The 12,191-nt window shown below is 37.0% G+C and overlaps 1 protein-coding gene across 2 annotated transcripts in view; it reads left to right on the forward strand.

Moving 5' to 3' along the window:
* RNGTT (RNA guanylyltransferase and 5'-phosphatase) overlaps positions 1-12,191 on the forward strand; it is a 170,772-nt gene that overhangs the window by 103,126 nt on the left and 55,455 nt on the right. For both annotated transcript variants that reach the window (XM_059842477.1, XM_059842478.1), the window contains exon 13: positions 3,533-3,633. In XM_059842477.1, coding sequence (XP_059698460.1) covers positions 3,533-3,633 — 101 coding nt within the window. The remainder of the gene's footprint in view (positions 1-3,532; positions 3,634-12,191) is intronic.

Here is a 12,191-nt window from a genome sequence, read left to right on the forward strand (position 1 = left end):
AGGAGGTCCCCTAGTCCAATCTTTTAAAACTGTTTGAGATAGTTTCTGATTTGTCAATGTACCTTTTTGGTGTGGAATTCTAATTTTTGTGCTTAGACTAGGTTGACAGGTTTCAGATTGAAGCATGAACTTTGTATTTGAGATGACAGGGGATCTGATATGTTTTAGAAGTAGTCGTGTACATAGATATTTGTTGGGGAGTGGTGATGAGGATATCATTGCTATGAATGCTATATTTAAAATGCTAGGGTGTAGTTCCATCTCAAACAGATTGCTTCACATTTTGCTTTGGAATTAAAATAAAGAGTAACTTCACGCAGAACAGGTCTGCAGTATGCAGTGATTCATCTAAGGTGAAGTTTCCATGTATTTAACAAGCAAAATTCTTGTTTGGCTTCAGCTCATGTTTAAAGAATTTGATTTAGCACTTAGCATTCAAACTCAATAACTCACTAGTGCTGTATTATGTGTGTGGACTCACTTGTTAAAAATTAATCTCTTTCTTAGGGATTATTAATATGTCCTTTGAATGCATTCTCCTTTTGAGCCAGACTTCGGTGAATTTCTGTCTTTCATGGTAACAGAAGAAGTTGGGGGAGGCCAGGGAGGAGCTGCATAAATTGTTCCTTGTACGAGCATTGAATTCTGATGGCTTATTTAAGGCTTTGTAACTTTGAAAGATAGCTGTAATTTACCTGTTACCTTTACCAGGTGTTTGGTATCAACAACTTGCTGTGAAGTGAGAAGGCTCTTGTTTGGCAGTGGTCAAAATGTAATAGGCAAACGTATATAAAAGGGTATATTTATTGTTAATGCTTTCTAAGTGAGATCTCTTTGACTTACTTGAGGTGTGCTAGAGATAATTTTTTTGTTAATAGAATAAAATGTTTATCTGAGTCTTGTCTCACACTATGCTGGTTCTCAAGGTAAAGAAAATATCTCCATTGTAATGAGCAAATCCTCCCCCATTCCCTTCAAGTAAGCCAACCAGTTAATTTTAAACTTGAGTCAAAACTGTAGTTCACACAATAATTGCAGGTATGCGGATATATTCTGTCAAAGCATTGCTTTTCATTACTGGTCTTGGAATAGTTGTTCCTGCCTCTTGTGGTATTGGTTTCTTACTAACTTTTAGGAGGATGTAACTTGTCAGTCTATGAAAAAGAGTTTGAAAAAATTGCATAGTAGATCCTATGTGAAAAATCTACGTTAGTACCTAAGCATGTAAAGTAGAAAATACAATACCAATTTAAAAAAAAACAAAGGTGGGGACAGGTATCATGGAAGATCAGGGAAGAAATAATTCCTGTAAACTTGGTATCTGGACTGGACAAAGGAATAGAAACAATAAGGAATATAATAGTTGGTATCTGGGTGAACATGATTTATATAGTTGGTGAAAATTATGTACCTTTTTGAAAGGAATGTTATGCCTCTCCAACAAAGGGTTCAAAATGCATTTAAGTAAGGATTATATGGTTTTTCTTGTTAAGATTTCCAGAAAGCCTATTGTCAAAATTTTCTTGAAGAAACTAATGTGAGACTTAAAAAGTTCTTACAGAGATATCTAATTGGTTATAAAGTGGAGTGAAGGGATGGGGTACTGTTCACTCCTCACAAGGGAAGGGAGCCACCTGTACTGCGTGTAAGCAAGTAGGAAAATTGGATGAACCATTCAGTGATGTTTTCTTGATAGATCAGCAAGCGCTAGTCCTAAATGTGGAGAATTATAGTAAGCTCTTACAAGACTGGGTGGCTGAGTGATAAAAGAGTGCATAAACTTTTATGTAGATAAATGTAGAGTAATGTAAATGGAAAAAAATTATAACAGTACTTATAAAATGATAGCCTCTGATCTGAGTGCATTTCTGTCCATATAGATGTAAATGAAACTATGATGTGCATGGAAACAATGGGGTTTGATTGTTAACCGTCTCTCTTAGTATATGATTCCTGGGAAGAACAAGTCTTCAAAAACAACAAAAACTTGTTCAAAAAAACCGCAAAAGGTAGTGATTTTATTCCTGCAAGGTAATCAGGCTGTGCATGAAAGGTTGTGCCATGAGCTTTGACAGCTGTTTGGGGTTTACATGATCTTACTGGGGGCCTATCTAAGTTCATGCAGAGAAACTGAAAATAACTAAATATGTAGGAATCACATTTGAATCATATCCACATCAGGAAGTCTCTGAGCTTCAAAATGGATAGTTTCTCAAGGAGTAGTAATAGAAAATATCATCTATAATAGCCTTGCTTTTCATCTTCCCTGAGCACATGCTGTCGGCTGTTGTCAGAGTCAGGATACAAGAGCTCTAGTGAGGAAGATTTTAATATAGATCAGATGTAGCTTTTCCTCAGAATTTCAGTGCTGTGACTTAGAGAGGTTGGTCTATCCTTTTTTGCATCATTAAGAATTAATGGCCATCTTTTCATGAAGAAATGGTAGGTAAGATACTCTGCACTTGCTTTGGACGGGGTAACTTTGCATTCTTCCATCAGAAAACAGAAAATGCTTTTGCTTTTGTCGTTTTAGATCTAGAACTGTTAGGTTTATCATCAGTAAAGTCTGAATTTTGAAAATATTTTACACAGCATGAGTGCAGTGTGATGCTGATGACTGTTCTGTTACCAAAAGACAGTGGACATTCTTGGTTAGTTTTATTTTTCATATAAAATTTAATAAATTTTCTCACTGTATATAAAGAAGTAAATTTTCTCATGCTATGTATGTGCAAATTATTCTTTTACTTTTGCCCTATTCATGTTAATTCAGATTTTCTCAATTTCTATGAAAGATATTTGTTAATGAAGGGGTCAACGAGTTAACTCTCACTGATTGCTGAGGATGAACAAAATGGCAGCTTATTAAATGAAAGCAAATGATAGCAGAGACCATGAGAAATTAAAGCTCTAATTTAAGAGAAGATTGTTCCTTTCAACTTGTGGTTCGAATATGTACGCTCTCTCTTCAGCAAGAGATGCTCTCTTATTTATGTTCTGATATATCATGATGTTCTTTAATCTTTGCATCTTAGATTCCTTTGCCATGAAAGAACGTGTTTCTGATGAGTCTTTCTGAGAGCTGGCAGTATGGTAGCTTTGGCCTTTTTCATGTTTTGTCAGCCAACAGCATTGATAACAAAAATATAGTTCCAAAATGTTGAGATTACTTTAATTTTGTCTTTTCTGTATGTCCTATGAGTGTTTTTTTTTTTTTTATTTCTGTGCTGTCTTATTTTCTTTTTTGAAATTTTCCATTAGCCAGAGAGAGATAATGAAGTATGCTAATTTTTATTTCCATTCTCAGCTTTTTATTATATGCAATGGCAGAGCTACAGTGCCAAGCAGTTTTTAAAGGGAGAAGCAAAGTAGTGAAGCACAGCTACCTCCATGGTAATGGTATTCGTTGTTTCAGTCACTAACTATTGTTATTCATTAGAGACAGCTAATAGAGTCTGAAAGGCTGAACTGTTACTTTTAAAACCAGTGAAAACCAATAAGCATAATTAAATTGCATTTTAATTTACTTCAGAAATACAAGCCTGGTCGATGTGATGATATTTTGAAATGGAAGCCACCCAGCCTGAACTCAGTTGATTTTCGTCTAAAGATAACAAGAATTGGTGGAGAGGGGTATGTAATCTCTTCCCTTTTTAAATCTGTAGCACTCATGTGAATATCCTTTAGCAGTTAATCTGTCCTCTGATATTTCTTGACACTTCCTGGGGCTAAGCCTTTCTATATTCTCCAGAACTTGTTCTTTCAGAATATAAGCAACTGTTGTAATTAGTGTTTTACTGAAAACAATGGCAGATGTTTATGTTATGAATTTATTCATTCTTAAGTTAAGTTTCTTCAAATTTCTGAAAAAAGTCCCATTTGGGTTTGGCAGTATGTTTTTGAGAGTAGGCAGGCTGTATTAGCTTAAATTCCTAAAACTGTTTTTCATTGATTTTAGACAAAATGATAACAACCAAAGCTTTCTTCTACTTTAGAATTGTGCACAATGACAAACAGTACTTGTTTTCTTAGAGAAAAACAAAGCCTGGCATTTTTACTTGTTAGTAAACAAGTAAAATTGGTATTGGATTCTTTGGTATTGTCTTTAAAACCATTAAAATCTTAATCAAAACAACTGAGTTTCAATGGCAGAAGACATGAAAATCTATACATTGGTCCTACTATTTGACTGTTTTAGCACATATTAAATAGGGGTTATTTCCATGTTTAGTTGTGCTGGGGAGAGGAAGGGAAAGACTGAATCTCTTCATTAAGCTTGCTTTGGAAAAGTTTTTGGTTAAAATGAAATTAATGATTTTTAGGTTGCTTAGTGTTTTAACATCTGGGACTCATTTCAATTGATGGTGTGAAATACTGACATATAGCTTTTCTTTTTCTTGGTGCCACAGGCAACTCAGTGTAATTAAACAATTAATTCAGATATTGCTTGCATATTCCAGGGTGCTAATAATGGCCCATTAAACTTTTAGACATCTGCATGTCACATTAATGAAAACATTTGGTGAATAGAGAGAATCTTAAGGATATGGGGGTTTTATGCAAAATATACTCAACTGGTAAGTTCTCAGTGTTTCATGAGAACAGAATTATCTGTTCAAATTTTTGTGTTTGAAAATGCAGTAAGTCTTCAGTGACAATATAGCTATTTCAGAGAATACACAGAAATACTTAATTTTACTTCAGATAATCAGCTGATTACAACATTTTATGTTTGTTTGCAATTTATTTAAGTCACAGGATAATGTAATATGAAAGATTTTTGTAAAAGTTCTTTTAAAAATTGCCCATTATTTAATAGGAAGTTTATTTTTATAAGAGTATTCTTATGACTTCTGCTGGAGTTTACGCATATACAGGACTAGTGCGTGATTCAGAAACAAAATGCAACACATTTTTCATTTCACATTAATAAAGGAGTATTGGTTGATTAGTTATCTCTTATTTCAGATACCAAACTTTCAGTGCTGTTGTGTTATGTTTAATATATTACATCATAGATTATTAATTGGAACATGAAAAGGCTATAAAATATGAGCCAGCAAAAAAACTATTTCTAAAATGTTAGTACCGGTTAATAAAAAATTATTAAAGAATGGCTGATCCATTGTAGAATTGAAATAACTTTCTAACATTTAGGAAAGTTCTATCATATTTCAGCTATGTGAAAATGAGAGTATTTGTATTCTCAGTTCTTATATTATGGAAATAACTACCTGAATTACTCTGTAAATAATGTAATATTTAAATATATCAGAGTTTATGCTGCTCTCACATGCATATAGAAAATCCAAGAAGTCTGATATTTCATAACTAAAGTACAGTTCTTCCAGGTAAGTTTTACTCCATCACACATGACAATTGACTGCTACTAAGTGCATTCATCCAACAAAAATAAAATTTAATGAAGTTTGGGGCAGGAAATAATAGCTTAGCACTCTTGGGAGAGAGGTATTTATCTTAAATTATGTCCTATGAAACAGTAGCTTCTGTTCAGTGAAACACAAACTGTGAATGAAATACTCTTGTTTTATCTGCTTCAGTTGTTACTCTGATTATTCAGTTCAATAATCCAAAAAGGAATTACAGCACTACAGAATGGGTAAGGTTGGGAGGTGACCACAGTGGATTGGTCAATGGGTCCAACCTCCCTGCTCAAGCAGTTATCCTGGTGCTCATGGCACAGGATTGCATCCAGATGGTTCTTGAGTCTGTCCAGGGAAGGAGACTCCACAATCTCTCTGGGCAATCCATTCCAGTGCTTGGTCACTCACATAGTAAAGAAGTTTTTGCTCTCATTCAGATGGAACTTCCTGTGCATCAATTTTTGCCCATTGTCTCTTGTCCTATTGCTTGGCGCCACCAAGAAAAGCCTGGCTCCAAGCTCTGATATCTCCCTTTTGATACCTACAGATATTGAAGAGGACCCCTCTCAGTCTTCTCTTCTGGCGGCTGAACAGGCCCAGCTCCCTCAGCCATTCCTTGAAAGAGAGATGCTTCAGTCTCTCAGTCGTGCTTGTTGCCCTGCACTAGACCTGCTCCAGGAGCTCCAGGTCCCTCTTGTACTGAGGAGCCCAGAACTGGACACAGCACTCCAGATGTGGCTTTACAAGGGCAGAGTAGAGAGGCAGATTCACCTCCTCCAACCTCCTGGCAATGCTGTTCCTAAAGCACCCCAGGATACCATTGGCCTTCTTGGCCACAAGGGCACTGGTGCCTCATGTGGAGCTTGTACTCCAGCAGAAGCCCCAGGTCCTTCTCTGCAGAGCTGGCTTCCAGCAGATCAGCCCTCAGCCTATAGTGGCACATGTGCAGGACTGTGCACATTTCCCTTTGACAAATTTTAGAAAGTTCCTCTCTGCTCTCCTCTCCAGCCTGCTGAGCTCCTTCTGAAGGGCTGCAGAGCCCCCTGGGGTATCAGCCACTCCCCCAGCTTTGTGTCATCAGTGAACTTGCTGAGGAGGCCTCTGCCCCTCCATCCAAGTCATGGAGGAGTAAATTAAACAATACTGGGGCCACTACTGGACCTTGGGGGACATCACTAGTGTTGTGCCACTGATCACAACTAGACCCTGTGCCACTGATCACAACCCTCTGAATCTGCCATTCAGCCAGTGAATCTCGTGGGCATTTGACAGCAAAATACTACAGATGTGACTGAAGTACTGGTATAGAAGTTGCATGTTGTTTTGACACAGATAGGCAAACAGCTTTTACAGAAATAGAAGGTATGCCTTTGTATTGATCTCTTACAGACATATAAGGAGCCCCAGTTAAAATATTGATCTCAAATTCATAACAGCTTGAAACAATGTGAACAGGAATTGTCTGCAATTCCCAAATCCTCTGTTCTGGTTTACCAGTTCATCTTTTAATCTTGAAATGCAGACATAACTAAACCTGTCCTGCAGTTGTCTGTGATCTTATCACAGTTTACACCTGGGCAGTAGTGTTACAAACTGAACCAAATCACAAAGCTACAACCATGCAGCCCTTGCATTTGTAGTTCCCTACTCACTCAAATAGTGAAAAAAAACCCACATAGGAACGTTATTTATTCAGTTGCATGAGACTGGAGTTCTGTCAGCTGTTGGACATGTCTTTTAGATAGCATATGTAATTGAGATCCTGAACAATTGTAAACAATCTTGTGCATTTTTCATCTGAATAAAGGAGTTACCTCTGGGGAGTTTGCCAGATTTTAGTCAGTGTGATTATTTTCCATCTATATAAATTCCCCTGTGCTTTGAGTTGAGCATTTCCCTCCATAGATCAGTTTGCAATAGAAGTGTTAACTGCAAAATAGCTGCTGTTTCACCCCAGATGTAGTCCCGTTACGGATGAATGACCAATTGCTTTTATCTGGGCTTCAGTTATTTCACTCTTGATATTGGAGGGAGTTCTGCCATTGAATTAAAAAGGATTGGTCTTATGATCTGTGAAGTACTTTTAGAATAAGCCTGATAAAGATGAATCCTGCATAACAAAGAATAAACATAAAGAGGAAAGATACTATTGCATCCCAAAGAAAGGCAGGGTTTCTGTAACCTCAGTGACCTAATACTGACACTCCAGTGCACATATTTGAAAGAAATTGCATTATTGCACCTTAGTGAGTTACATCTTATCAGCTGAGCCTTGGTAATTGTCTCCTGTGTATTATCATTGTCCAGCCTTTCCAAGCATCAGAATGATGGTTAGATTAACTCCTTTTGTGTTGTATTTGCAAGAATTTCAGCTTGTGCTCTCTCTCAATCTCTTCTCTTTACATCAATATAGTTAGTCTTAGTTAAAAAAACCGCCAAAACCCCCTAACACAAAACCCCTGCTATAACAATCAACAACTCATTAAATCAGTTAAACAAGAGAGTACTTTGTTGTTTGTCTCTTGTGAAACAAGCAGTTGAACTGAAAAGCCCTAACATTACATGTGTTTTAAAAAGGCTGACATGCTTCCCAGCATTTCTCTTCCCTTTCAGGTTTATTAGAACAATGGTCTCATGGATACCTTGTGTTTTCCTAAGTTATGATGATGCTCATGAAAAAATAAGAGGGTCTTAAGCACCTTAACTGCTTTTCCCAGTGACCTACAAGTTAAATAACCTTAAAAGCAGAGAATATGAAGGCTATTTTTTTGCTGTGTGCAGATTCTCACTTATACTGCAGCAAGACTGCTTTTAAATAGTAGAGGTGCTTTTTCTCAAAATGTCTGGCTGTATGAATATTTCTTAAAAAGCCAAAAACCTCCAAACTAACTCTGAGCCTTACTTAAATGTCACAAATATCGACTGAAAATGTCACATAGTATCATATTTCTGGTAGCTTCCATAACCAGAATTTCTTAAATGTCCATGCTTCCTTTAACAGATTTTTAATTAGCCTGTGCAAATCCCTTAATTTCATCTGTATCAGACTGCTAAAATCAAATTACAAGCAAATTTTTGGTTTTATTTGCTTTGAATTAATATCTTACTGGGTCAATTTGATACCGTTTCAAATCGCAATATAATATAAATTTTATCTAATACCTTAAAGTACTAGATAAAAACCATCAAGGATTTTACTCATCTTTGAAGTTGTACTTCTCTAAAAAAATTAGTAATCTGAAGTAGACATGAACTATTTATTAGTGTTAAGTTTGTAATTTTTTTTAATTGTATCCATTATTAACTAGACCATACAGGGGAAAACCCCAAAGAGTGTTTAGGCAAAGTTCTGTTTAGCTTGGACATTGTCAAGTAATAAAAAGTAGGAGATAAAATACAATACGTTCAAGGATAGTGGGGATATCCTTGTATCCACTGGAAATTACAAATCAACAGCCAGATATAGATATCATAACTACAGGCAAGTAGAGGTCTTCTTCTTCTTTTTTTTTTTTTTTTCTTTTTTTTTAAGAAGTGGTGTTTTCCTTTTTGCTTTATAAACTAAAAAGGGCTGGGGGAGAAGGAGAGCGGCAGTGGGTTCAAAATGGCTGTGATATTCTTGATTTGCTCTCATATAGCTATGTTTCTGTCATTTTTATAAGGTAGCCTTTCTCACTCTTCTGCTTTAAAAAAAAAATTAGTAACTGTATGAAAAATCATATGAGTTAATTGAATCAGCTATGACAGCAGAAATTATGTGATAGTTTGTATGGCTTGGGTGTTGATGCTCCTTCCTCTCTTCCCATTCCCACTTTTACATGATACTGAAATAGTTAGTTTGGGCTGTGAAATCTTTGCCTTTTCGCCTGTTTGCAGAATGTCCATTATCAAAGAGCACAGACTCGTTCTTATATGTGCCATCCATCACAGAAAGGGAGTTACACAAGTAAATATCCTGGGGATAAAAATAGTAATCCCATGTTTCCCTAGTCTCTAAAGACCACAGTCAGTATTGGGGCTGCATTGCTGTTGGATACAGTGGAGTTATGAGGCAGAATGCAGATGAAGTTATACAGCAGTAATGGAATAAATAAGGACAAAATGTTGCAAATAGAGGCAAAGATGTGCCTTGTGAGGATGGCGGCAGGCTGAGCGCAGGTTTGAATGTGTTAAGTGTGTTTGTGGCTGTACTGTTGTTAAAGGAAGCATGCATGCTGTGGAATTGCTTACTTTTTGTGGAAATGTGAGAGTTGCAAGTGAAAGTAAAGGAGTAATTTGATTAGCTATTACCTTCAGGCATTCAGCTGTTACTAGAGTTGACCTTCTGAAGATGAAATGCAGGGGCATGGTTGTGCCAACAGATTGAAGAGGATGTAATGTGTAGAAAGAGCAATGCAGTGGCACAGGAAGGGGAAGCCCAAATGCCACCATGGTAGAAATGTGCATGTGCAGCTGCAGCATTGGCATTGCAAAGGAAACCAGTAGACAGACATTTTAGCAAAGTGCTATGCTGTATATATGTATGCTATATTGCTTATATGAGGATACTTAAAATCTTTTTGTAAAGCTTTAGGCTTTAAAAACTATTTTCAAAGTAAAGCTTTGAATCTAATCTCTATTTATACTCTGGTACACTGAACAAAATCTTGTACCTTCCACAACTAATACTCAGGATGCTCTCGGAATTTCTAATGTTGCATTTCAAAAATGAAGCCAGTTTCATCTTTTTATATGTTCAAGTGGCAGTCTTGGGCAATCTCCATCTGTTAGATAATTATTCTACTTCAGCTACTCATTTCTCCAGATTTTTAAAAGCTTTGCCTCATATCATCCTAAAAATATGCTAGCAAATTGGAATGTAAATGTAGTCTCGTATGTTTTATGGACCCTGTTCCCTTTTCTTGAAATAGCTGCTGCCTTAAAGTAGTCTTTCCAGTTGCTTGTGTCAGTTATCATCATGATTATCCACTCTGTTGAGATCCATTTCTGTCTCTTGAGTGAGATGAAGAAAAGCTCCCAAATACCACATCTTCAAAATTTTCATACCTCCCATGTATTTCTCTCTTCTAATTTGGACAATATTGGATAGATATTTATTGATTACACTTGGATAGATATTTATTCCTATTTGTCCATGTACCTTAGATTCCTTGCTACTTGTGAATGTGAAAATGGAGCGTTGATGCCACCCCCAACTAAACTACTGAAAGTTGGTAGAATCTGAGAAGAATGAGAGAAACAGGCAGTGAAAAAATTATATTGGACTTCAGAATGGTTGGCTTTGGCTTTTCATGTAATCCCGTGTCAGGTCCCTTTAAACTGCAGAGAGGCTCAGGGCAGCTGGTTGATCTTCAAGAACAGCTTCCTCAAATGCACAAGGACGGACTCTTCCCTGTGCAGGAAGGCAAGCAGGTAAGGCAAACAGGTACAGCTTGCTTGAAATGGGGAATTCCTAAGTCAACTCACCCAAACAATGAAATGTATGGAGTCTGTAAACAGTGACAGACCTCCATAAGAATGTAAAAACAGTGTTTGGGTGTAGAGAGAAGGATGTAGGAAAGCCGAAACTACCCTGGAGTTGAAACTAAGTCACTGATGTCTGTAGGTACCTTGTTAGTGGGAGGAAGACTTAAGGAAATGGTGTGATGCTGATGCAGCACTGGACAGGGGAAAAGATACAAAAATGCTGAGGGTACACACTGCAGCCTTTGCTTTGGCAAGGTCTGTTCTCAGGCTTTTGAGGTCCCTGAATCTCACGGCAGAGTGCAGGGAAGTTGAAGTTAGGGACTACTTAGGCAAACTGGACCTCAGGATGCTGTAAGGCAAAACTTTGAAACTGGGGTAAGAGTTAGCCCTTCGAGCAAAGGCAGCCAATTAATGTGATAGCTGGGCTGCAGTGGAGTAGATGATTCTTCAGTTCTGCTAGGCATTTGTGAGACTGCATCTGGAGTACTGTGTCTTGCTTTGGGCTCCCCAAATTGAGAAAGACATTGAAGCACTGCAGCAAGTTCAGTGGAGTGCCTCCAAGTCTTTGAGGGGATTGGGAAACATGACATACAAAGAAGGGCTGAGAGAACTGGATTTCCTCTGTCCAAATAAGAGAAGGCTGTGTAATACTTTACTGCTGTTTACTACTCCCTAACAGCAGGTGATAGATAGGATGAAGCCACATTGCTCTGAGATTGATGTTGAAAAAAAGGCAGGCAAAGAACACAAATTGTAGAAGGTCAAGAGGAGAAACGGTATGATGAAAGTCAAACACTGTTGTAGGCTGGCAAGTTGTGGAGTCTCCATCTTTGGAAGCATTCAGAAGTTAATTAGATGAGGCTGTGAGTACCCTGATATAACTTGGAAGCTGACCCAGTCCTGAGCATGAGGCAGATGACATGTAATGGTCCTTGCCAATCAGACTTACTCTAAGATAATTTGCAGATCAGATGTTAAATATTTTGCAAATAACATGGAACTGTTAGACACTTAAACTAATACATATTTTTAAACATTTTTGGTTTTCCTGCTTTATGCTTTCTTTACTGTAAATAGAGATTTTTTGGTACAGTACAGTACTTAGAGTAAGAATACTCATTGTACATATATTTAATTTGCAAATTGTGTGATTATCCTTTTTGAGAAGATTTGTGAGTTGCAAAGTAAAATAACATAACATACAGTTTTTATAAACAGGGATTTGATATTGTTCTATGTTATACATTGTAAAGGTTTGCCAGATGCATAATTTAAAAGCCATCTAATTTACATGGGAAAAAATGTTCATCTTCCTGTTGCTATAGCTTGAAATTAGTACAC

Source organism: Haemorhous mexicanus, chromosome 3 (assembly GCF_027477595.1).
Source record: "Haemorhous mexicanus isolate bHaeMex1 chromosome 3, bHaeMex1.pri, whole genome shotgun sequence".
NCBI lineage: Eukaryota > Metazoa > Chordata > Aves > Passeriformes > Fringillidae > Haemorhous > Haemorhous mexicanus.